Consider the following 26,892-nt stretch of genomic DNA (forward strand, 5'->3'; position numbering starts at 1 on the left):
TGTAATGCCATTGTCATTTCGAAATCGAAAACAGACAAGAAAAGCGCACGAGGTCACTAAAATTGCTCTTCAACAAATATAACATAATAATGACAAATGGAAGGATTTCGCTTTACAATGAACTTATTTCTGCAAAAATGATAGTAAGATTATCATCTTGTAAATTCCAGATTTTATATTGATATAGTATTTAGTGCCGGACATTTCCAGGAATGAAAGCGATTTGTTTATTACCAAATAATTATAAGTTGAGGCCAAATACTTTATAACGAGAGATTCATTTTGATCCGAATTTCTGTTTAAATTTCTGAAATGCAAAGACACAAACTGTTACCGCTTAAATTTGCTAAACGAATGTTACAGTTGTTTCAGATGATGCAATGCCATTGTCTTTTCGAAACCGAAACGGAAAGAAATAAGGTCATAACACTGCGATTCAGTGAACCGAGACAATAATATTGAAAAGGTTTTCGCTTTGATAATGAACTTGTCTCTGCCTTAAGATTTTAGATCGCAGTTCCAGCTCGAATCTGGTGGATAACTTCTATCCCTTCGTGTTGGGTTTAATTAAGATTGTAGATCGAACCAGGTCAACATCCTTTATTTCTCCCTGTTAGCCGGTTGCATGAAAACAAATATTTCAGTGTTTGTGTTGTCAATGGATGTGTTTGAGCTGTCTGCGGGGGAGGGAAATCGAGACCAAATTAGATTCCCAGAATCGTGACTGATGTCACCGTCACCCTGAGAGGGACTTTCCCTTTGCAATTTCTTGAAATTGTAGTTAGACGATTTTGAATAGAGCAGACTGTGTGTGTGTCGCGGAAAAGAGAGATTGAACATTTTTACTGAGGCAGGCGGTACAGTACTCGCTACAGGTAGGTAAAGCATATTGCTAACTTTTTGAGCGCCTTTCCTCGGAGGAGGGATTGAAAACGCCATATTCAAGCTCAGTGAGATGGAAGTTTTTAGACAAATGTCTCGTTGGACCGTAAGATACTGTATTTTGCTTATGCTAATATAACAACAACGAGAGATTTTTGATCAATGGTTGCTAAAATCAAAACTAAAGGCTCAGCGTGTTGATGTTTGTTTGCTAGTCGGATACAGAGGCAAACTGTACGACCAGAATACTGATGATGCAGCAAATTCTGAATTAAGCCAAACTCGATATTTATTGTTGTTCTCGTTATTGTTGCCTGGATAGCGTGTCGGACTTCATACCGTCAGGCCTAGGTATAGAGTACTTTTCGATCCCGTTGTCATCTCGATGCATCAGGAGGTTACAATCTCTTGCGATGCATCTATTGGGAAACTTCATTCCTTAATATATGCCAGCCTTAAGCTTCAATGTTCGTTTGTCTCGTCGAGATTCCTGCTGTTATCAGTATGAATTTTTCAATAATAAGTTCAGACTGTCACTCTGGTCAAAAAGCAGGATCTACAGAACTCAGTTTTCGAGGCTAATATCAACTGAGCACTAAAACTCGACGTTTCTTCGAAGAAATGACCAAGTTTGGAACGTTGATCCACGAAAAATTCCTTCTTTCGACAAACCGTTCTTGTCCAATTCGCTCTAATCATATAACCCAAGATAGGGTTGGTGTAAGATATTGTAATATATAAATATAAATGGGTGTTAAGGGAAATGATCTCGATTTGAGCTTTATTTTGCTTATACTAGGACGATGTCTAAGTGGTTACGGCTAGGGATTGATGTTGATGGGATACAAAGGGATGAATTAAATAGTAATTTCTAGGGGCAATGAGGTTTTTTTTAAAATTAAATCGAAAACCTGTAGAAGTCGTTGCAACGTTTCTTTTTCTTTTCCATAAACTTATTTAGTCCGGTCGTATTCCCTATAGTGTAAAGCGCCTAATTATAACTACTTTTTTTTATCTTACTGTGGGTAGAATTCTGTACCGTCACAGTTTGAACATCGATAACTATCACAATCCTTTTTGTTTTTACACCGATTAAACCTCAGCCTTAGCACAAAACTAATTAGGTCCACTCATGCATAAACACGATTTCGGTTCAGCACTTTTGTAATTTCGTCAAATATGTGCATTACCACATCTTAGGTTTTAAAATGGCAGAGGGAGGGAGCCCTGATTTCAACACTGAAACGCTCAAAGATCAAGCCAAGCGGCTGATAACTGGCTTACCCAGCTTCGAGTATCAATTTGAACAATACTGTTCGTCTGGAAGACAGCACATAACCATCCTGCTGTGTGGAAAAACAGGTGTAGGCAAATCGCATTTGACGAACGCGCTCGTTGGAAAACGTCTGGCCAAAGAAGGCGAAGATCTCAATGCAGAAACATATGAGGTAAATTAAAGAAGACAGTGCAACTCTTGGTCAAGCATCCTTAACACATATCGCACAAGAAGGCACATAGCGCCACTAGGGTTTTTCCGACCAATATCACCTATTCTCTTCTACCTGAAGTATTCTCTTCGACCTTTATACGTCTTTTGTTTCCTATTCCTCTCTTAATCTCCAAGAGGTGACAGCATTGTATGTCCTGTTTTTTGATAGGTAACACCTTACAACTTCTCAATGAACGGCGTGGGTGTAACGATAGTCGACACTCCTGGGTTGGCAGATGGCACTGGAAACGAAGAAGTGTATCTAAAAAAAATCAAAGAAAATGTAACCGGTTTTGACGCATTCATTTTCTGCACTGAGATGAGTAATCGCCGAATCAGGAACGACGATATTATAACGATTCAGAAGCTAACTGAAGCCTTCGGTCCACAGCTTTGGGAGCACGCTGTTGTTGCATTAACATTTGCTAATGAGGTTCACCCACCACCCAGCAATAGTGACGTGACGGAACAGGAGTTTTTCGATGACCGCCTCCGAAAATTTAAGAAGAAGATTCAAGAAGTCGTATTAAAAGTCGGAGTACCAGAGGAGGCGATTATCAAAGTGCCATTCGTACCCACTGGAGATTTGTGCGAGCGTCGACTACCGAGTATCGAAAACTGGATCGTGTGTTTCTGGATCGCAACGTTCAAACGCTTAAACAGAAGTGCAAAACCTACGTTTCTCCTTGCAAATATCGACCGTTTTAATTGCGTTTCAGAAAGAAGAGGAGGTCTATCATCAGGAATAAGCCCGCCACGACCTGAGTTGATGGAGGGAAATCAGCTGCAAAAGCAGGGATTTGACCACATTCATCAAAGTCAGAGGCCGTGGGATGACCAAAACGCTGATGTTAATCGCGACTGTCGTGTGCTAAACAGAAGCCAATCGTTGAATGAACAAAAGCGGCAAACACCCCCGAAAACGTTGCCCAAACAAAAATCTGAAGAAAATAGGTCAAGGAATGAGCGAGGTTCAGGACCTGACACCCCTGTTGGTATTGATCTGGATGAGGCATCTACTGGCGAGATAATGATGGAAATTATCAGTGACGTCGGTAACGAGGGCAGCAGGGTATTGGGTGACTTCATTCGGCCCGGAACTGGCAACTTTCTGTCTGCTGTATTCGGGTGGTTTATGGCCTTGTTAAAAAAGTGGCTACAGAAAAAACCTTCAATAAAAAACGAGGCTGTAGAAGAGGAGAAAGCCGAGGAACAGGAAGGCAACTAAAAACTGATTGATGATATGTATGTGAAATGTTCTAAATACGAAGTCCTTTTTGTAAATACGAAGTCCTCTTTGTAAATACGAAGTCTTCGTTTCTCATACGAAGAAAGCATCGGTTCGTTTCAAAATGTACTCAAATTGTGCTTCGAAAAAATTCATAGCTTTTCACGAAACACGCAGTTCTTTTTTTAATTAAGAAAATCAAGTTTTCATCGTTTTGTATTGCATATTTTTAATTTCAATTTTTCAATCTCAGTTTTTAATTTTAACTGTAGAACATGCAGTTCTTTTTTAAATTAAGAAAATCAAGTTCATAGTTTTATATTGCATGGTTTTAATTTCCTCTTTTCACTTCTTTACGACAAATGCACTTTTATTATTTTCATACAATCACCGTAAACTTCAGTAAAGATCCAAACCCATCAGCTGAGTATTTTCTACGAAAATGATGTATTGCGAGACTTAAACTCCACTGTCCTCATTCAACGTGAAGAAAACCTTAATAAACATGGTCATTTGATTATTTGGTGACAATGCCTCCTTACAGTTCAAGCAATGGTTGCATAGTGGGTTTAAACATCTATAGGTTCTGAACAGGTGATTCGCCACTTTAAACTTTGCCACAAGCGTTTCGCATACGTTTCATCACCTCAGAAAATCCGCTTTTTTGCCCAAAGCATGGTGTTTTTGCCTCACGAAATTTAGTGTCATGTGGTACCTGGCTTCAAGGAATAATATAGCTGTAGTCTCTGTTCAGTTGTCACGTACAAAAACTAAAAACTGTGTTCCGTAATTAAGAGTAAGGTGGTACGGGAGACATCTTGTCACAGATCTCAGAATAAGGCATGATTAACACGTACAATCAGACCCTGTTTGAGCAAACGTATTTGTTTGAACATTAACGTAGGTATCGATACCCCCAGGCCGGTGAATTATCAGTTTATACAGGAGATTATAAATAGTTTATAATTTCTCGTTTATAGTGGACCCTGAGTCATAATCGCATTACTCGATCATTCTTCTGCATGAAATCCTTAACCCCTGGCGCTCTCCTAGGATATGTCAACTAAGTTGATTTTTTTTCCTCGAAAAAAGTATCAAAACGATATTGTTTTATCTTCATTTTACGGAGACGCCATATGTAATCAGTGTTCGTCATGTGTAAGCTACATAGTATTACATGCATGCGTCTAAATTCATTGCACTAGGCAGTGACATTGATAATCTCCATTAGTATATGCTAAAACAATGGATAGCGTTCAAGTTGCGCTCTGATTGGTTACTCAAAGCTCCGAATGTCCTTCGCTATTCACCTGCAAGCAACTCGTGTAGGGTTTGCATCCATGATAATGGAATTTTTGTGGGAAATACAGATTTTCAATCATCTTTTTGAGCTATTTTATGTCACTGTTTTAGTACATACTTAAACAACTATTCTCTGTGGTGTCGATGGCTTGCGGTGGATATTTACTTCACTCACTGCTTCGCGGCTCGGTAATTATCCCCTACTGGCCACCTCCACTTCGGTGAACAATTGTTAGTCATATGTTAGGTACACTGAAAGCTTAAACAAATATTTTGGGAAGGCAAGAGCAGCTCGCACTGCATTTATCAAGACTATCTTGGAATCCTAAAAATTGCCAATCACGTGAACAAGCAAGCAAGTGAACATGACCTTAAAAAAGACTGGAAAGTCATATTTCCGACCTGCTTTTTAAACACATGAGATGGAACAGATGAAATAGGTAAGGACACAAATATAAAAAAAGATATTTAAAAAGGAAAAAGAAAGAAAATCTTTCTAATCTCTTTCTATGTTACATCTCTTGCTATTTTACACCACTCGTTCTGTGATTCACGGCGTTACTCTTAATCGCCGGAAAGGAAAAATTGTCATCGAGGCCTGCTGATCAATATGAAAGTGTTTTTTCTCTAGGATTTCGTCCTAATTGTCGCATGTTTTCACATCACAAGAACATGTCCGGGCATGAAATAAATTTTGAAACCAATTCTTTTTAGTCCATAAACGTGTTATTATTACCATTATTATAATAATTATTATCATTGAGATTATAGGATTAAATAGCTCTTCGTGTTTGTGTGGTCATTGCGCATAGAAATCTAAAGAAAAGGTGGATTAGGAACATCACGTGCTCTTATCCAAATATATAGGAACCTTCTAATTAATTCTAACCACGTAATCCAACTGCAGTCCTGCATTGTACATGGTGAAGAAAGCAAGCGGGACAATTCACAGTTGAGTTTATTCTCAAACGTATTGTTCGAGAGGAGTTATTTCAAACCTGCTTTGGCAGATTGTACAAGTCGTGATTCTAAGAGGTAAGTCTCTAACCGGCGATGTGCTCAATTCTAAAGTTGAATTAATCGAGAGGGTTGGCAACCTACAAAACGCTTGCCTCTAGGCATACGTTTAAACTCCAATTGTTGCCTTATTTGTTCCGGTTGCACACAAAGGTAGTCCGTAGAGTAAACTTAAAGATGTATGTTCTGTAAATAGTATTATTCCATCCAATTTGATCAGAGTCAAAGTTTGTAATCAATCTTACTTTGTACGACTTTGGAGTTACGCACACACGATTGATTCGCCAGGAACTTCAAGGTATTACACATCGGCCACTTGGTTTTTTACAAATACGCCATACCTACGTCATATAATTGCTCACTTAATAGTGATCGACATGTTACACTTAGTGTAAAATCTTTGTGATGGGCCGTATTAACGGGCGACTGTAAATTGCAGAATCATTGCTGGGTCATGAATCTGCTTTGTTTTTTCTGATTTGCTACACACCCTCGCTACACCCCCGCCATGCCTTGTGTACTCCCTTGCTACGCCTCACAAATCAACCCTCTAGAAACAGCACCACCGCTGTTACACTTCCGCTTTGAATAATGGATGGATAAAGTTCAAATAATCTACTCTAAGTTTAGTCTGATTTAAGTTACCCCGAACTCTAGTTAATCTGGCAACGGAAACTTCTCACATAGTTTTGTCTACCTGACGTTTTTGGTATTGCCTTGACATACAAGATCTAATTAATTTACAACAATAGATTGCTTGCGTTGCGGATCGTCAAGGTATGCTAGTTTATTTTGCGTGTTTTCTGCCTGGCTGCGCCTTTGTGGCTTCCAACATATACCCCAACAGGTAACGGCTTGAAGTCAAAATAGCTTCCGTGGGAACATTCAGTGTACATGAATTTCCGTACTTAAAATCTTTCGAATACCACTGAACCTAACTGGCACTGTTGGTCAAGGACAATTGCAATGCTTGGAACATGTCTTGGTTATTATAAAAATGATTCTCACCTTAATTTTTGAATGAGGAATGTTTTAGACTTATATATTCGTCTCTGGCGTGGCTTTGCTATCAAACGAACACTAAAAATAGTTAGAAATATCCAGGAAAAGAGACTCATGTTTATTTTCAGTAACTGATGTGGTTAGCAAAAATTATTTGCTTGAAGTTCCGCTTCAAATATCAAACACCAAACATTTGAACTTATATATTCCAATATCAAGCTTCAAGGTCCAGCACTTGTCACCCCATACCCTGCTTATCACACACAAAGCTAGATTCCAATAATTACGACCCTATCTAACTTTAAAGTTTAGTTTTGGATGACTAGTTGAGGAATGAGGAAAATAAAGTAAGGGCATTTAAACTTTGCGTAGAGTGTTGTTTTCGTGAGTTTGCGACAATAAATGTCAGGAGTTCGTCAAATTATCTTTACTCTGTAATGAATACTGGGGTAGAATTGAAGATAACTTCAACACAGCAGAACAGCGGTATTTTCGCTAAGTCTGTTGGGTCATTAAACTCGATATCTAAAAACACTCCAAGGTGTCCAAATTAATATAAGAGAGAGTAAACTGTTGATAAAGTTGTTATTTACGATCATTCGGCGGATTACTGCCTATATTAACCATTGTTGCGCCACTTGGATTGATAAAGCTTCTCGTTACTCAACCTCATCGCGAACAATGCCACTTATCTCACGATGAATACAAAATAAGTAACAGAAGTTTCTGCTTCGGCTAGAAGCTTCTCACGCTGTAAAAGGACCCCCGTTTCGTTTGTATGACGCCGGTGCACTAAACCAACCAATGTCAAATTAGAGCGAAAAAGACTCATGGAAACTTTCTCCACACGTATATGCTCAAGACAAGTCCTATCAAGAGAAGCTGAACTTACGTGACTTTCTGAGTCTTGACAGGAGACAAATGAGTACACATTAATGATGTTGAAGAAAGTAACGTTTAAGTAGCCGATATGGTATAGATAAAACAGTTTTACAATGCCAATAGTTATTACTGTCTTGAAAAGAAAGTAATTGATAAACAACTTGGCCAGACACTATTCATAGAGTGTTTTCTGAGCTAGGAAAATTTTCTGTATTTTGACTCTTTTTCACTTTATTCCCACCTTATGCAAATAAGGTCAAATCGTGTCCGCCATGAAGAGTTATTTGATTGACATGCTCGGACTTTGTCACGTTGTTGCGATACATGCTAAAATGGGCAGAAAATATATCGTAAAAGAGCTTCTTACATATATAATTCAGAATTTCTGTGAAGAAAAACGCTAACAAACTTTGTGAAAATCATAGCGGGTCAAAATAATTTGGGAAGTTCAGTCTCTATGAGATGTTTCATTGACGTCAAACGGACTCGCAAAATCACTCAGACTTTCTGGCTACTACGTAAATCAGTCTGGGCTTTGGTTCAGTTCACTAGGACACTGTCTTGTTTCCTAAACGGTGTATTGAAAATTTTTACGGCAGAGTGGTTGCTTGGTGTGATTTACATGTGAACCAACAGATGGCTGTGAAGATAGTGCGATAAGGTGCGTTCCACTAAGCGTAAACATTCAGAATTGTATATTAAGTATTTCGATTGCCCTAAAAAACCACAAACCACTTAGTCTTTTTTGATAGAGCAGAACGGGTTTCCCACATTGAGACTGAACGCACAGACTTCCTAAATAATTATTTAGGTGATATGGTAAACTAGAGATCTAGAATTATAAGAGAAACGATTGGCGCAACTAGAGCACATTAGTTGCAGTTGTATCATGATGCAAGGTGATCTCTGTTCGTAAATATCCTTGTTACGTTTCGACTTTTGTTTTGTTTTCCACTCCAGTGAATATTTAATGGAAAGTTTTCCTTGATTTTGTGAACGTTTCAATAACATGTAGAGTTAGATAGACCTTCCTCTAAATAAACATTTGTCGTTCCTGAATATTCCGCGATACGTAAACTTAAATACGGCACAAATGATAGCACTTCGCACCCTAATGGCGTAATAATAACTAGCAGTTACAAAGTGTAATAGTTAAAAAGCTCCGTCTAAGTGAGCGTTGTGGTAGTCAACAGTCCTCAAGACTTCGATTGAAGGAGCAGTTTCACATTTCAACCAACGACGAGAGGTTTCTTGAGCGGAAGTAAAAAAAGGCCACAAGGTAGAGGTAGAGGCAGAGGTGGCAGGAAAGAGTGCTGGATTAAATTCACTAGCCCTTTACTTGGTGATCTGACTCAGCAAAAAATAAGACATAAACAAAACGATGGAAGAAAGTCAGTGACAGTGAACTTGTTTCATATTCAGTGTACTTTAAAATGAATACAGGCAACTGCTTAAGGTTCATAAATTTGCAAAAAGAACCGCTCTTGGCTTTGCATAAACCAGTTTACCAACAAAAATTTTAAACTGTGTATTTTTATAATTTTACTTGTTAATTGATTCGACCACATCTGCGCACGTCAGTTATTATTCGGAATTAAAGGGACAAATTACTGTTAATAAATCATCAATCAAAGCATGTAGACTGTAGCCTTTGTAGCAGTCGCGTTAATGAGTGATAGAAGGAATAAAACAGCACTTGAAATAATTTGACTTTCTTTCTCCCTAAATAGATTGCCTTTGTTGTCGTAGACATTACGTAATTCCAATGCAGGTCTGTAAATGCTGGTATTTATAACAACTAAGATAGCCAATTGATGAAAGAATTCATCGATCAATAAAACTCTCTGTTTCTGTTTTTTTTTGTCTAAAATATCGCTTATTGGTTTCAGTTAAGATGAAAAAAATCACTCCAGTCTCTTAAGAAAGGTTTACATTATTACACTCACTTAATCTTGAGAGGCAAGCTTAAAAAAGGCATCTAGTGGATAGTAAAACATATGCCTTAGTTGATGGAGCAATGAATAGCTTTCATTAGCTAGCTATTCTGTATCAAATATGCCGCTAGATGACATTTCATGAGCGCATTTGTCAAAAAAAAATCGTTCGTTTATCTACGATGTCTTATAACTAAACATAATGATTCTTTCACGTCACTTAGGCTGGATTTATCACTCTATAAGAGAAAAACTGTTTTAAAGTAGACAGAAAATTTACCAATCGTGTATAATTGACAGCATTACAGGTCCATTATTTTGCATGATCAACTAGACGAACCTTGCAATGTTGTAATCATTTGATTCTGTGAATGTTTAATGGCTCAATTAATGTGTCTGGTCTGAACCAGTAATGAGAGTAAGAAAGAATGGAGTTCACTTTGGTCTGTAATGCTACGAGTCATTAATAACATAATCGACAACTGATAAAGACCTGTGACCAATTTATCAATTTATGACGAAGTAACAAAGCGGAAAAAAAAACCATCGATTAAAAGTGTTCATAAATTAAAACATAGCGGTTGGCATTTTTTCCTTTCATATATCATTATGATATTTATCACTATAACAGAGCGCGTAACTGACGCCGAATATTCAGTTATATAAGCATGTCACGTGTGCTATCCTTAAAACTGGGGAAGGGCTAGCCCCGTGCCCTCACATCTTCTCTAAAGGGGAAGGACAATGCTCTCGCACCAATGTGCGTGATTGCGAGAAACCTCAGTTAGGCAACGTATAGGAGAAAAATGGCTTCTTAGAGGATCAGCTGAAAGTGACCGAAAGCTTTTCCCCTAAAGTGTTTCAAAAGGCACCAAATGGCATTAGAACGTGATTGAATTTTATGAATTTCCCGAGAAGGGTGCCTATGTTGCCACCCACGGCCATTAAAATACCTAAAAAGCGGCAATGCTTCCTTTGGACCTCCTCAGTAATAACAAAACTAATTTTGTTCCTATGGGACTGTATGACCTTATCCAAAAGCGAATATCAGTCGATAGCACTGATGATACTCTCTTGTTTGACCAATAACAAGCATGACGAAAACACAGACCTAGTTCAGAATGCTGATATGAGGCTACCAATAACCAATCACGTTCGACTATTTTGTTATCTTTTTGCTTAATTAGCGAAGCGAAATCATTTAAGAAACTTAGAACTCCAGTTGAGCTTATCGTGGAAAACTGCGAATTCATAAGACGAAAAACATCTCCAATACAATTAATTGATACTGAAAATTGCTACATACGGCTGGTATTCACCGCTTGATCAGTTGATAAAAGGCAATTGTTGCGCCATCAGTCGGCGGGAAAGCTTGTCAACAGCATGTGTTTCATACATGGTGTTTCAGAAGATTCTTATGTGCCGTCGATAAAAACTATTTTTGGCCATTATTACTATGACCAGTGAGAAGTTCTTTCATCAAGTACTACAGATAAAATCCATACTTCGAGGAAAGTTGCAAGCTTTACTAGGTGAAAAACTGGAGACTTAGAGCGTGTTTAACACACCAACGCATTTTCATATCCTTTAACAATGGCCATCTCCAGGGTGCTTAAGATCTTATTTGTAAAGCGAACGACCAAAAAAACATAACACAACAAAACAAAGCTATCATACCTGTTCGGTTCTCTCAGGAACGATGTAAAGTTGGAACGAATGACTGGAAAAGTTCCGCTTAAGGAGAAAACTGGTCATTTTTTAACAATGGAACAAGTGAAATGGAAATTTTCTCATGAATCTTCGAGAGACATGAATTTCTTTCGGCCAAACTAGTGTCGTGGTTTGAATGTTAAACATACAGGCCTTAGGCTATCAATTCACAATTATTTGAAAGACACTTTGTTTGACCGTGGGTTCAAACAATGCAACATCACACTGACAATTATTTCCGATTTCCTTTTCCCAATAATGAGTTCTTTGTTGTGGTTCTGATAAACTTTTACGATGTTGAATATATTATTCGGCATTCAGCTAGTTCCGATCAATTATTTCCACAACCATTTAAGCAATTTACTTTTGAAAGCAGATGATCTCGTTAGCGGTTGAAAAGCTACGTGAAGTGAAGAAGCCTCCAATTCAGGTTAGCTCGAGTGGTTTTGTCGCTTTGTTTTAGTTCAAGATAGTGGGAATACCTTAATCGGTTCACATACGGTTTGTTCTCAAAAGTTTCAACATGGCCTCGTTCGTACATCATAAATTTCCCTTTGTTCGGCGCTTAAAAGATCTTCAGTAAATGTGCTTTGATTGTAGTGCTGTACTGTATTGAGGCTATTACGAGAGGGTTGGGCTCATTTAAACCAGTGTGGTTCTGTGATAGATAATTGTTTGTTCGAATATCGATAACCCACAAATGTGCTAACGAAATAATGACTAGATAAGTGGGTGAGGTGAAAAAGTACTAGTTTCCATTCGGTGCTAGGAGGTATTGCAAGTTGCAGAGGCACTATTTAAGTGTTTGACCTGTAATGTGTCGTGAAGCCAAGCGGCATCTCTACGACAAAGATACTAAATCATTGATCATGTCGGAGAAAAATAATAGCTCTATTATTTGACAAATCCCATAAGTAGACATTTCCTATTTTTTCACAATCCGTTGATCCTTATGTACAACTTTCTTTCTTCAACGTTTAACGTATCCCATAAGACAGAAAATTCCCTGACGTCATGGCAAACTCCGTTACAGCTTCATGGTTCATGAACACGATTTGTCGACAAAAGCTTCTGAGCGGGGAAAGCTTTTTTGTTTTCCATTGACCAAAGTAATTAAAGCTCCTTAATAAAATGGTTCGAGCTTATTCAGTTTCATTTAATACACAACTGATTCATCATTACAGTTACAGTTAATGAGATAGTCATCAGTTATATTTTATCTGTATACCTGATCATAAATTCATTGAAGTGCGACATGACTTCTACTCTGAAGTAAAAGTGGCACCACCTGAGCATTCAAGAACGCGATATCACATTTTTTTATCAGGATAATCGGTTTGAAATAACTAATTCGTGTTCAACTTTACTTTAACAGCTACGCAGTGAATTATTCGACAAAAGAGCAGAAGTGTTAGAAATACTGGAGAGATTTTCTTGAAATTCAAACTAACTTCATTATGAAAGTGCAATGGCTCAAGCTTATCCCAACGAACTAATGTATAAAAATGGCTCAGAAACGAAAAGAACTAGCAGAAAAACAAAGGAAAACTGAGAAAATGTTGGATAGTCTTGTCAACAAAGACAGGGGGTGGCGGCGACTGATGTATTACTATGGCCGAACGATGGAACAAATTGCGTCCTCTTGACTAACTTTGCCCCAGATGGTTAACACAATGTAACCGTGAAAAAAAAAAAGATGGCAAATTTCTTTTTACACAAAAACGTTGCACCCTTTAAAAAAAAAAAAACACTCGATTCAATGGGCAAAATTTGGAATAAAAGCCGGGGGCGTTTAATCGAGAAAATGCGGTACCTCGTAAAACTATACTTGTCAATATCAAGGGATCTAAAACCACATTGGCCGAAATCTCTTTGCCACATCTGATACTGATGTTTGATATGTTGCAGCCTAGAAAACAACTGAAGGGCTGTTATTGTTTATTTGTTCTCTTATACAAATTTGCTCGAGGGACTAGTTAATTAAAAGAGATTGTAGAAAGTCCCATCGAAAACCTGAAAAACATACCACTTGGTGTTCCAGAACCATATACGTCTGCGATAAAGTAATTATTTGAAGTTTACTACTCTATAAAATGTTTCAAAATTTAAAAAATATAGTACACAAGCACTGAATTTTCCTCTCAGTATTCAACGATCCACACTTTAATTAGCAATTAGCAATTTGCCGCCAAAGTTACGTTAGCAGCTGCATTTTTACTCGTTAAAGACACAAAATGTGAAAATATCAGTGTGTCTCTCGAAAGACTCGATCTTGATCATAATAAAAGTGCAAATTGAAGTTGAAGAAGACTGACAAAAAAAAATTAACCGCTCAAGCGTATCTCAAAGAACTAATATATAAAAATGGTTCAGGGACGAAAAACGCTAAGAAGGCTATTATAAGAAAACGAAGAACGTATTGAGTATGTATTTTCAACAAAGACAGGTTATAGAGAGTGGAGTCGTACCAATTCTAACACCTAAAGTCTTTTGGGGAACAAAGTTCCTTATGCAACTAAAGTGCCAGTAACGATAATGATATATTGGTCAAAATATATATAGAAACTCAACTACGAGGAAATCTACCCACTGCTCCAATACAAACCCAATAAAGATATAGTTAGCATCGAGTTCAAAGAAGAAATGTCGTCGAAAAGTTTATTATGACATATTTAAATGTTATCATTTGGTTTTTTTCTTCTCTTTTTACATCTAGTGAATCTATAAGAAAGGCGATCTCTGGCTGGAAAGAGGTCGAAGCTGCTGAAAAATCTCTTTGGGAGAAAAAAGATCGAATATAGACAGGATCATCTTCACAGGTAACTGCTTAAATTTTTAAGACTGCATTTAGATCAACGGTACCTTAAAATACTAATCTGCCTCAGCAGAATATGAATGGAAGTCTGCGGCGTTCTACTGATCTCTCTTATACTTATTAAATTACTGCGAAATTACGGAAAATTCAGCTCTGAACAGGGAAAAGTCCTATAAAATGGATCAACAGTTCGAGAATCTTGGCAACCATCTTGCATGGGGCACTTGAGATTGAACACCATTTTTCTGTCAAAATAGTTAGGGCTTAAGAAATATATTATGTAGATAAAATGACTTAAATATTATATCAAAACCATTGGCAATGTTCATCCCCTAAAACGGAATACATATTTTGCCTAACTACCGCGAAATTTACCAAGACTAAGTTGATGACGGCGGTCCATGCTATGCTATCTATAAGAACTTTAAGGTGCCGCACTGATAACGCAAAAACCTAATACTGTAGTTAATGTGCTATTTTTAAATAATAAATAATGGTTACAGCTGGACAGACGGAAAGGCCACGAAGTGCTTTCACTTGCACAATAAGTGAAGGGCCTTTTGATTTTTGTTTCGTGACATTTTCGGTCATCTTCTTCGATCGTTTTCTCGAACAGTTTTGAGTGAGAAGGCCAGAGCTGACCGGAAGAGAAGGCCACTGGACCTTCCAAAACATTTTTACACTCAATTATTAAAACTCAGCGCATGGTAGTAGCCAGTCGTGCATTTTTGCACACCGTCGCTCTTCCTATGAGTATCGTTGTGGGTAAAATATTGATATACCAAAGCTGAGAATTAACGATATCCACTCGAGTTATTGTGAGTACATCGCGTGCGTCTGAGCCCTCTGAGTACCTGAAACTCTTTCTCTCGCCGTAGGGCAGAACCACTGTCATTCTCTTAAGTGTCATTAGTGCAAAACGTCGACGCACGCAAAATAGTATTAATAAAAGCATTATTAGTTGTTCAATGAAGCTGCCATCCCTAACAGGCCAGAAATCCTGTTTCAATGCAGGCTAGGGGCCGTTTGGGTAAATGCGCCATTTTATGATCCTATAGCGGCGCCGCAAAAGCCTTGTGAGAGTATGACCGCAAGTAAAAGAAATGATCATCGCTTGTTGAAGTATTGGAACACTTCAGTTTAAAGCCAAAGTGTTTTTAAGTGTTTACCAATGCAAAGAATGATACTATTTTAATTGTATTTAAAAAGAAAATTTGATGCGAATCAGGAGCACCTTTTCTGGCGAATGTAAGACAGCAGTGGTACGAGTAAGATCATGGTGAAACAAGCGGAGAGTAAGAAAAATTACGCAACCGCGGCGTGGACATAAGGTTAACATCTCTTTCACCCTATATCGGTCTTAATTGGTTAGCAATTATGCCATCTTGAAACTTAATCATTTGGACTGTGCCATAGAGAAGCAAATATGCAAGCTGGGGGTACGTTTGTCTGAAAATTGTGTTAATTATAAAGCATTAATGCTAGGTATGGCTGGGTCAATTGGAAGAGACGTAATGTTTTTCATTTTGGACGGTGAATTCATCCCTTCGACTTCTTGCCATCATAGAGCAGTCTGTTTCCTTCAAAACTTTCCATTTAAACTTGGAGACAGGAGGGCTGCGGATGAAAGCATAAAGCAAAGTTCAGCGATGTTGCGTCTCTCATTGGGACTCAAAGAAAAAAATGGGAAGACATAGGGACGGAGCTTTAGTAAAGGAGAATTGCAAAAATTAGCCAATAACTAAAGCATTACAACTTCGAAAGCGCTTGATGTTTAGAAGTGTGAAAGCATAGAACCTAAGCTACGTTTGTGGATGAGTGATTTTAATTTACCAGACACGAGAGATATTTCAAGATAAATTAATTATAGTCAAATTTTTCTCGATTCTTCTTTGAGTACATCTTGAGGAAAAAAAAATGTGAGAAGAAATAACTGCATTCGCGCAAAGCTAATTGCAGTAATTCGTCTCTTTCATTTATTTTCAGTTGCTTTCAAACATTGATAAAACTACTTATGGCTGTCATTAAAATAATGTTCTATTTATCCCGGATGTATAAGTGTTCAAAAGAAGTTTGTCAAAAGTGATCTATATTTAGCCATTACCTAAATGACATCGTCATTCTCATTCAGGTGAGCGCGAGCCACACAACCTGTATAAGCGTTCATCTCTTAGAAATTAGGATACAATTTAAGGTGGGTATAAAAGATTTAAGGGAAGAATGCAAGATGAGCGTTGAGTTATGTTATGTCGGCTTCTGTTGGTAATTTAATACCTAGAAAACGAGTCAAAATAATGTAACTTTCGTCATGCCACTTATCTGTTGTTGTGATGGATAGGGTAAGGAAAGTAACAAGTTTTCTAAAGAAGAGAAAAATTATGACGATTTTATTAATCGTAAGACAAATATTACCTTTCCACTGCGCTCTATCGTCTCCGCTGCATTTGACGTAATATGTTGCAAACATCGGTTTCATAATTCATATTCATGGAAATAATTGATAGAAGTTTCCTTTTCATTAGTCTCTTAAGCAATGGAAGATTAGAAGCAGAGCCAAAACTTGCACTTTTTGCTCGAGATACATGTAATTTACATAATGAAACGATAATAACCTCAGTTTAAATGAAATTTTTCATGATTATTTGTTTGGTATGGGTAATGCAATGCCTCGTAAGTTATTATTCGGAATACAATATGAATTCCTCTAGCCCAATTTAGTTCCCTGACACCTGAGTTTTATACACGATCAAAACTGCTATCAATTTGCATATCCACACGACGAGGAAAAACGACATGGTCATTAACGGTCTAGAATTATGTTGTTCCTTCTTTATGTAAACCACAAAGGAAAAAATTCACAAAAAAGGCACACCTTACATTTGACACACTGTTCAATTAATTACTTAGCAGAAAATAACCATAATTGTTGCGACATATTCGTTTGATTTTAATAACGTCACATCACATCTTGAGGGAAGAAATTTACCTCATCTCACTCAAAAGGTTTAATCCATTTCGGAACCTAGTTAATGGTTATTTTCAAATAAGGCCTTACAGGTAATTGAGAACATTCGAGAATCTCAATGGCTTGCCAAGCCTGTAAAGCAATTTAGACTCATTGTTGTATCTTGGATTCTAGACGACCTTAAATGACACCTCAAGAATGGGAGCAATCGAAGTTTAATCAAAAGACGTCTAGCCAGAAAAGACTAAAGATTCTCGAAAAGTGCAACCTCGTTTTTCCGACGGAGTCAAGAAGTTAAGTTAACGCTTTGTCGCCAGTGACACGTTTTGGTAAGTGTTTTTACAACTTTTTCACTAATGTAAGAGAGTTAGAAGGCCTGATTGGAGCTTATTGTGTAACTATCCACAACAGTACAAGACAACAGTTATGTTCAATCACAGCATTCTATCTCGTCAACGAAAAGCATGTAACAGCTCCAGCATAGTATAGTATTCCTACATTCAAGAAAAATAATCATAATAACCATAAATTCGAGAAATTTCTTCACTTTGCTAGCATTGAATGAAAAGAAAACGTGCGCATGTTTTATTTGTGACTCTCTGTATTGTTGCTGTTTCTTCAGCTGCAACTCCATATATAAAATGAGAAGTATTTTTAAACATCATCAGTGGTGCAATTGAGTGTATCACGGAGGGCCACTATAGCCGAGGAATCTACGCTCATTCGAAACCACGTGCACATCTATTTTTTTATTGCAGTCTTTACTTACTACTCTTTTAATAAACATATTTTAAAAAATTATACGATTAAAATACTGGAAAAAGCATCTACACGTACATCTTTGGTGATACAATTTGCGTTTTGTTTCAAACTGCAATTCGGACCAGACGTACACTGCTTGTTTCCAGGATTCGACACTGATTCGACTAGATTACTTTAATGCATGAACTACGAAACTGAACGCAACTTGAAATTTGCATGATAGATCCCTCACATGGGGTCGAATCATTAATAACGCGGCGGTGTTTCGAGGTATTTGATGTGATTTCGTCCTTGCTCAAGGACAGGTAGAATGGAAAGTTGGTTTCATAGTCACGCAAAGTCATAATCAAGTCTGTTCTTTTATTAATACTGTTATCATGCCTTTTCTCTCTATTATCCAGTTTTTCGACAAGTTTAGAAAAATGGCGATACAACAAATATATATTTGCCAGAAAGCGTTTTTCCCAAAGACATATTTGCACTATGCAAAACTCGTTAAGGGGATCTCAAAATGTATTGGTTGAGATGTCGTTGCCGCAAGTGATATTGATGCTTCAAATGTTATCGCCTATAAAACAACAGAAAGATTATTGCGATTACTTTTTCTCTCTTATCCAGAGGAATAGTTGAAGTTTTACAGGTAAGAGTAGTTATTGAAAGATATTGAGAGAAGTCAGGGAGAACGAGTAGTAAGTGACAGCTTGTGTTTCAGCTTAATAGATCTCTGAGGTAAAATAAGTATTTGAAGTATGCAATCCTGTCGATGTGGCAAAAATTAAAAAAAAAACAACAACAAAACAAAATAAAAAAAGAAAGAAAAACGGTAAAGAAAAGTTAGATTCGAAACATATGGGTGCAGTAAATTGGGGACTTGTTGCTTCCATTTAAAAATCCATAATTTAAGCTCAACATTATTTATACACTGATTTTAAAGGTGTCTATAGAAGATTTAAAGCTCGATTCCTCTGTCTAACTCTATAGCAATAACCCTGGTTCCTCTGCAGAACTCTTTCCTGTTATAGCTCCCGGGTAAGGCAAATTACCTATTGCTTAATTGCTTATTCATAACTATTACACATGATATCATTTGAAGATAAATTTGCGTGTAAAACAGATTTTAACAAAAGTCACTTTAGATGCTTTTTTTTTGGCTTTTTCACACATTTTGTGTCCTCATTATTATTTGCTTTGAACCCTTCATAAGTGGAGAGGGTGTTCACCACTAGTAATTTGTCACTCGAAGAAACAAAAAGCGTTATGCATGCAGTGAGCTTTTACGCAACATCTGTCTTCAAATCTTTGTTGTCTACAGCATTTGAAGCTGAAGCATCTAGTGTGTTAAGTATGATTGCATAATAGTTTCCCCGCTGATGTCGCCTGTCAAAAGCAGCTTGAAAAGGGTGAGATCCGAATAGAACTCCAAATATATTTGTCGATTTTTGAGTTAGACAGCTTAAAAAGGTTTGAAACCTTCTAACAGTTTGAATTATTTAGCATAACTAAATTATTGTACTAAATATTATTATATTTGTATGCTGCTAAAATTTCCTAATCCCTTTAAAGTGATTCCTCAGAAAAAAAAAGGTATCGAACATTTTTTTTTTAAACTGTCCTTAAATGTTCCCTACCAAGGTCTGTTTCGAAAAAAAGAATAAAAAAAGATGGTTCACCTTGCTTATTCAGGAGATATAATCGGCAAAACTTACACCATTTGAGCCTGTACTGGCACTAATCACGTGCGTCATTTCATTGGTTCACGGTACATTTTGCTGCAGCTGGAGCAAGGTTTTCAAAGTAACAACTGAAAAAAAATTTCATAGAAAGAAAATCTCGGGCGTATTGAACAATTTGATATATAATTTTCTGGCAAATTTAAGGGCTTTTTCCCTGTGCTTTTCTTCTCTTCCAATGTTAAGGGTTCCATTAGGGTTACAAGAGCACCGGCTGTACCTTAAACCTAGCCACTAATATAGTCAGACTATGCTGACTCTGTACGTATCATTTTGGTTCCACGTCTCCGCATCAGAACAAATAAAAAAACCGCCCCAAAAAAGGAGATCCTGTTTCTATTTTCTCTCTGATGTTTATCTTTATCAACATTTTTTAAAACTATTACATGAGAAACTCACCACGCCGAAAATGTTGGCATCAATAGGTTTATACTGTAATCATCCGCCGAAATAGTTACCTAAATCCAAAAAAAACATCTAGAAAATGCACAATATACGAAATTATTGCCAATTTCAGGAAGATTAACAGTGAAATGACACGATATGTAATTTTTAGATCGTTTCGATAGAAAAGATATTCAACAAACATCACATTACATGATGAACGGATGTAACCAATATGGCCTGTCGAAGAAATTACACTACTCTAAGACGCCACGTAATTGTGCCACAGGGAGAAAAATTTATTTTGAATTACCACTGAAAGGCTATGGATTGTGAGAGGGGTCAGGGCTCGTTTAATGTAATTTCAGAAAAGCCCATCTTCAAACGTTTTGGTCATTTAGATTTTCTCCTCTCAATACGAACGTTTTCCAAAACAAAATATATCCTTCCGATTCTTATACCACTGACTGCCCAGTTTAAAACGGTTTTATTCTGCATGTATAATAAAACTTTCATAAGGTTGTAAGGGGATGTCAATCTCGTGAAGTGGACTTTATCAAAAGTTTTCTTTGCTAAGGTAGTTCCAAGTAGATTCCAAGCTCCCTTGCATTGCCTAAAAGTATTGTCAGACTCACACAGATTGCATTCAATCATCTTGTACCAAGCCTACCTTCTAGTAATGACCCAGTGCCAGATAGAAGTGAAAAAGAGTCTGCAAAGTCTGAAAGAAAAATAAGACATATCATAAAGATACCTAGATTAAAGAAAGTTTTTATCTTTCTTGGGCCTCATACATGCTACTGAAGGATAAGCTTCACCGTAGTTTCCCCCTCCGCCAGCTAACTTAGCAGGCATAGGGGCATAAATTATATAATACTGCCAAGACCACATTCATCACTAAAACTTTTAAACATTCTCAAAAGAAGCAAACTAATAGAGATATTTAACTGTTTGCTTCTTAGTTAACAGCCTGGTACCAATTGAAGTTATTGGTGCAAGTTTCCATCATGACATCAAACATCTGCTTGTTTAGTAATTTACGTCAAAATGGCTGTTAGAATACACAAAAAAGGCCTGCACAAAACACCAAACCGTTACCATGACAATACTTAATTAAAATGATGTGAAAAATAACATAGGTTAAACTAGGATCTTTATTCTGTTTGTCGTCTGGCTGCTCTCAGCGGCACGTCAGAAGTCCCTCGAGATTTCGGGAGTGACGCAGTCAATCTGCCATTTTTAGCTGCATAACAATGGCGGCGAATGGTTCAACGGTCGATTCACTCCTTCTCACGTTCTAACCATAAACATATGCCTAAATATATTTAAAGCACATTATTACACAAAAACACATATCCCCTTGAGTAAACATTGAAATACAAATTTGAAGAGATAGATAATAGGTTTTAAATTTTCAATAAGCTGTAATCTATGCTATGGACTTTGGGACAAGGCGTCTTAGAAAAATCGGCTATATGCAAGGTTCTTGAGAAATATCAGTTTTGTATGGATTGAAAGTTATGCACTGTTCTGTGAGTTCCCTGCTTGGTTTGTTGTTATAATTTCCCCGTGATATCGATCATTGCAAGGCTGTCTTCTTGGAGAATTGGAGTAGATGAGGTCCCAGGGCAAACAATTAAGGTTTCAGAGAGAATAATAATCCTTTAAAACCCTATGAAAATTTACCTGAAGTTAGTCAAAGTTTTAAAGTTTTCAGTCGATACTTATGTACTCGGAGAAGGAAATATGAAGGTAAATTCAAAATCCGAGCAAAGAAACCCAAAAATATTACGAAACATCATTGCCTTACAGCTGTTTGCAAATGCCAATTCATTCAGTTTTTCTTGTTTGATCACGTGGAGATTGTACAATTATATATGGATTTACACAGAATAAATAAAATTTGGGATTTGTAACTTGAAGCTCCATCGGTTCTAAATGTTACCAAGGCAAGCTTACCTGGCGCAGCCTTGGTCGAATCATGAAAAGCCAATCTTTTTGCATCGGTGTGGGAATGAACAAAAGTCTATAGAGGAGGTTTTAAAGAAATTAAATGATGTGAAAGTAACATTTAGACAAACAAAGAATGCTGGAAAGGTCTCTCATTTGAAAGGGTCTCTCATTTGGAAAGAAGGGGCAGTTACATAAGTCTACATACAAAACGGTTAATCAAGTTAGTTCTTGCTGTCACGTGCTCGGCAAGATTAATCACGCGTATCAAGCTTTTCATCAACTCTCTTGTTAGATGAATGTACAAGTCAAGGAAGATTACTCCAGATCTTCTAGAAGATTCCAATTACTTAACAACTGGCAAATTGTTTCTTGGTATGTATAGATGCACCTGTTGCAGAAAAAAAAAAAACGTTTAGTAGCTTATTCTTAAGATTGCATGAGGACACTATTGCTGTACGAGTTGTATTTAGTTTTCTGGTCACGTACGCTACAACACTGCTTTCCTACAACGTTTAACTGTTGATAATTATTTGTATCATGTTCACTCAATGTTTCTAATGGGAAACGGATGCAAGAAGAATTAAGACCAATTAAGATTCCCGCCCTTTTCATATCTCTAGAAATTTTATTGAGCTGCTTTAATCATCCCACACAACTCGTAACAACGTAGTTCTCGTCAGGACAAACTGCAGCTCCCAATCTTCGCACCACCACTTTCTCGCTCAATTTGAAAAACTCTACATGTTAATAGCAAAAAGGAAACAAAGAATACCTTAAATAGCCCCACATGATATTGCTTTGGGCAGTGCTAGGACAATATTGGTGATTGTTGGCAGAGAGCCATATCTGCTCTGTTCAAAGAAAAAGAAGACCAGCTAGGATGTGAATTTGTAGCAAAGTGTTTGCCTGATGTATATATTTCTTTTTTTATTTCGGCAAAGCGACTCACTTGAATGAGTTTTTATTCTAGGCAAAGCTTTGAAAAGGCTCCCAGATGTGTCTAAGGGTCTAGTTCATCCATTAACATGTTTCAGTAAACTGTAAACCAGAATGACAACTTAATTCTAATGATGTGATATTGAAGGAAAATTAACTCTGTTCTTGTCTCGAAATAAGCACTTTCCGAGATTGAAGGTATTAACTATATTGTTTTTGTTTATGAAACCCGAAGGCTATTAAGAGGCTGAGAGAGGGCCAAGGTTACCACAATGCATTTTTGTAACTATCCCTGTTCGTTCAATTCAAGACCTAGAAAGCAATGAGAAAACTTATTTCACCTGGTAATTCGTGGAATGTAGGATACACATGCGTTAAAAGGAAATCAAACCTTTAGCTTAGTTGCAGTCATATTAAAATCAACTAAGTGTGCCGGGAGCAAGATATTTCTTGTGACGTTTTCAGCCAACACAAACATTGCCATTTACGCGGTGGTCTATATTCACTTACATTCTTTCCAACGAAAGACGCAACTAAATGTTTTCCTTTCACAATCGAAAGCTATGTTTAATAGAAGTCGTCACACGCCGAACATTAATGACTTTGATAGAGTAATTCAAACGAGGCCGTATAAGGTAGAGTAGTTCAGATGTCAAACTTTGTCACTTAGGAGCCGATTTCCATTGTAAACAGAGAATCTTTGTTCTCATTATGTATTAGTAATTACTAATCAGAAAACAATTGTCGAAAGGCAAAGGTAGAAAGCGTGTCGCCTTTTGATTACTTGCCTTTTTCGTAGGCACGAGCTAAAAACGGAAGCTTGGTAAAAAATAATCAGCTTTCACCGCTCGGAGTCTTCTTGTGTAAGTGGGTAAACTAAATTATAAGTTAGTGTTAAGTTCCAGGCGGCTTTCCTGAGCATTTTGAGCCGTACAGGCCACTCTTTTTGGTTTTAAAGACTTCTTGTAAACAAAGCAGGTTCGCTTTAATTACCATTGACTTGCGCAGGATCACCGCCACGAAAGTTGAATGCTGCTCAGTTAAGTTCCTTAAAAATACTTCAGTTTGGGGATTCATACGTTTGTCCTATGCCTGATGTCAATGTGACCTTCACCATGCGTACAATTTTCCACAAAAATTGATTAGAAACATACAGTTCAGGTGTTAGCTTTCCCTGTGCCACTTTTTATTGAGTATGAGAGCGGCAGCATTAATTGCAAGTCGACTCTTTCTCAGGAGCTTCTAAGTTCACATTCACACTTTCACAGTCTTAGCTACAGGTCAGCCTCAGATTTTACATAGGTTAAAGAGGCATGTTCCTTTCTAAAGTGAAACTATTTCTATTTCGTCAGGCCGTTGAAAATGCTGTTTTCCGTTACCCAAGTCATGGTTGTTGTGTTACTATTAGCCGCCACCACGGGCAAATCGACCCACAGACTACAACAACCTTCGGACTGCCGAAAATCGAAAGGCTACCTCATCATGGGGAAGGCCAACTGTAGCTTCAGAATTACAACTTTTGGTTGTCGAGGCGGCTGCTTGTCGTCGGCGAAACCTTTCAGCTATGGAACTGGATTTGCTTCGAGTTGTGGGTGCTGTGCACCTATCGAAGATACTATTGAAGAAAAAACGGTAACCTGTTGGGGGGAAAGGAAAGTGATTCGCTATCCAGTGGCAAAAAGATGTGCCTGCAGAACATGCAACTGACAGAGTCTCATTTTGTCTATTCTTGGTCGAATTGTAGCTTAATTCAAAACAGCGACTGGGCAATAAGTCGTCAAAAGGAATTTAAGATAGCAGATGTATTTCAGGTTTTGATGCGTTTCCGAAAGTAACCCCACAACAAGACCTGAAACTTTGTTAAAAAAATTCTATCGACAACAGGTTTAAGGTGAACACTAATTTAAAAGTTAACGCTGCCGTATTTATGGCCATGTATTATATTTATGATTCATTTTTGTAACCAGCTATTTGAACGTACAGTTAGCTTACAATACCTTTATAAGTGTCAATCAAGTGCAGAGGATATTGTGCTTCGTACCATTGCACATTTAATGAAAACCAACTGGAGAACAACTTACAGAAGATTATGCAATAGTGGTGCAACTTCTCAATATGTTGATGGAAAGCGGTCGCATAAAAAGCCATTAAGAGAAATTGGAGTGAAAATCATGCTATAATCTCTTCAGGGTATCACCCAATATTAAATGAGATATTTGCGATTTAAACGGTTTGGCATCTGTTAAGATGTTTTTCATTGGAAAAGGCAATTAACATTAATGTGAAAGAGACCATTTTTGCCTACGGCAAGTTTCGATTTCACGACCAATTTACGTATATTGTTTTTGTTCGCAAACCTGCGTGAAATATCATCGATCCAAAAGAAAAAGAGACTGAACAAAAGCAAACACGTTTGGGGACACTCTAAGATAACAGAGGCGACAGCCTTTTACATGTGCATAAAAGGGTTGATTACGTAGGGATTGTATGTATATAACCTTAAACCTACCACAGGTAATTGTAAATAATCTAAATAAATGTTTTCCCATTAAATCCTTGTAATAAGGAAATTCAGACCTAATGAAAATAGTCCGTAAAATCCCTAGTTAATGTTTATTTAAATGCTTCCTTTGTTTTTGGTTGTAATGGTAAGCAGCTATTGGCGATCAAGAGCCTTCTCTCCACTCTCCCCAAAGTGGTAACTGAAAATGTTCGCTAAATCGGATATTTGTACCAGCTCCTAGATTAATGGCTTTATTGGGAGGTCGCACAAACTTTCACCTACTGAAATGCTACTTCAGTCGTGCAGGTGTATTCTCAGTTGTACCAAAATGTATAGATTTGTTTTCTCGATGGCCTACAGTATACCCTGAGTCCTACAGACGCCTGTTTAGATGAAGACTACGATAATTTTCTGCTCAATAAAGTTTTAAGCTCTCTGAAAACTCCAAGCTTGCAATTTCTAATGATAGAAATCATTTACCTCATAGGAAAGAGGAACTATTACCATTATAATTAAAATATAATCACCTTAACTGGTATTTGTATTTATTGTATTTCATTAGCAAAGAAAAAACGGGCGACCGGTATCTGGTATATGTAAAGAAGGCTTCGGAAGAAACACAATAAAGTGCTACTCTGGTAGAAATTTTTGGCTGCTTCTTACTGTATCTGTAGTTGCCGTAAAGTTTTAGTGTTCGCATTTGCTGAATAGAAATTCTAAACATTATCGAAATCAGGAATTTCTTTTCGTAAACGTTCATAATCGTTGCAATCACTGTTTAGAATAACTGATTTAATTTTTACTGAATGCAAAAAAAAATTGATGAGTTATGATAGTTATTTGCTTTTTCATTTTTTAGATGGCCAGAGATGTAATGCAAAGGTTTTCATGCAAAATAATAGGATTAACAAAAGACAAACTAACGCGGATAATACTGTCTAGGAAAACACCACAGGAAAATGTCAGGAATGGCCATTTAAATTCGACAACAATCTTCAGCAGGATACAATAGGGAAATACATGAAACATATTTTATGACAATATAGAGTAATAGCTAGGATGAACGTAAAATGCTTTAGTTTAAAAAAGAGTAGCGCACCAACTAACGAATAAAGACTTCTAAAGTAATTTTATTGAGGCTGAACACAAAGTTAGTCGGTGGATTCTGAAGCCAGAAAATGAATGTCATGTAACCTTTCAATCTGTTGCTGCAAGAAAAAACTCACTAAGAATAAAACATGCTATCATGAGATCACTTACTCACTAACTTTTCAATTCAATTTTTTTCACTTTTATGTATACCTTCTTGCTAAGATCGTCAAATGATATATCTACGAACAGTCTTAAAATTTGTTGTAATTCTCTGTTTTAGCTGAAAGTTCCTCCCTATTATGTATG

General features: G+C 37.1%; 1 protein-coding gene and 3 long non-coding RNA genes across 9 annotated transcripts; 2 read left to right on the forward strand and 2 right to left on the reverse strand.

Moving 5' to 3' along the window:
- Positions 1-717: 717 nt before the first annotated feature.
- On the forward strand, positions 718-4,119 carry LOC113667000 (uncharacterized). The gene is made up of 3 exons (XM_027182792.2): positions 718-875; positions 2,083-2,330; positions 2,541-4,119. The coding sequence occupies exons 2-3, from the start codon at positions 2,091-2,093 to the stop codon at positions 3,597-3,599; spliced, it is 1,299 nt and encodes a 432-aa protein (XP_027038593.2). The 5' UTR covers positions 718-875; positions 2,083-2,090; the 3' UTR covers positions 3,600-4,119.
- On the reverse strand, positions 1,637-11,593 carry LOC149039809 (uncharacterized). The gene is made up of 2 exons (XR_016179672.1): positions 11,414-11,593; positions 1,637-2,633 (listed from the first exon to the last, which is right to left on the reverse strand). It is a non-coding gene; the product is annotated as an uncharacterized LOC149039809 (long non-coding RNA).
- On the forward strand, positions 5,767-26,139 carry LOC113666987 (uncharacterized). Of its 5 annotated transcripts, none has more exons than XR_003445850.2 (5): positions 5,792-5,936; positions 14,163-14,265; positions 16,393-16,455; positions 17,401-17,555; positions 24,344-26,139. It is a non-coding gene; the product is annotated as an uncharacterized LOC113666987 (long non-coding RNA). The 5 variants fall into 5 exon arrangements; XR_016179671.1 differs by lacking the exon at positions 5,792-5,936 and adding an exon at positions 8,325-8,463; XR_003445848.2 differs by lacking the exon at positions 16,393-16,455 and having other exon boundaries at positions 5,767-5,936.
- LOC113666989 (uncharacterized) lies at positions 15,806-20,871 on the reverse strand. 2 transcript variants are annotated; one of them, XR_016179674.1, is made up of 3 exons: positions 20,773-20,871; positions 19,695-19,789; positions 15,806-15,878 (listed from the first exon to the last, which is right to left on the reverse strand). It is a non-coding gene; the product is annotated as an uncharacterized LOC113666989 (long non-coding RNA). The 2 variants fall into 2 exon arrangements; XR_016179673.1 differs by lacking the exon at positions 15,806-15,878 and adding an exon at positions 18,437-18,556.
- Positions 26,140-26,892: the final 753 nt, after the last annotated feature.

The sequence above is a fragment of the Pocillopora damicornis genome, chromosome 9 (genome assembly GCF_964200805.1).
Source record: "Pocillopora damicornis chromosome 9, jaPocDami1.2, whole genome shotgun sequence".
NCBI lineage: Eukaryota > Metazoa > Cnidaria > Anthozoa > Scleractinia > Pocilloporidae > Pocillopora > Pocillopora damicornis.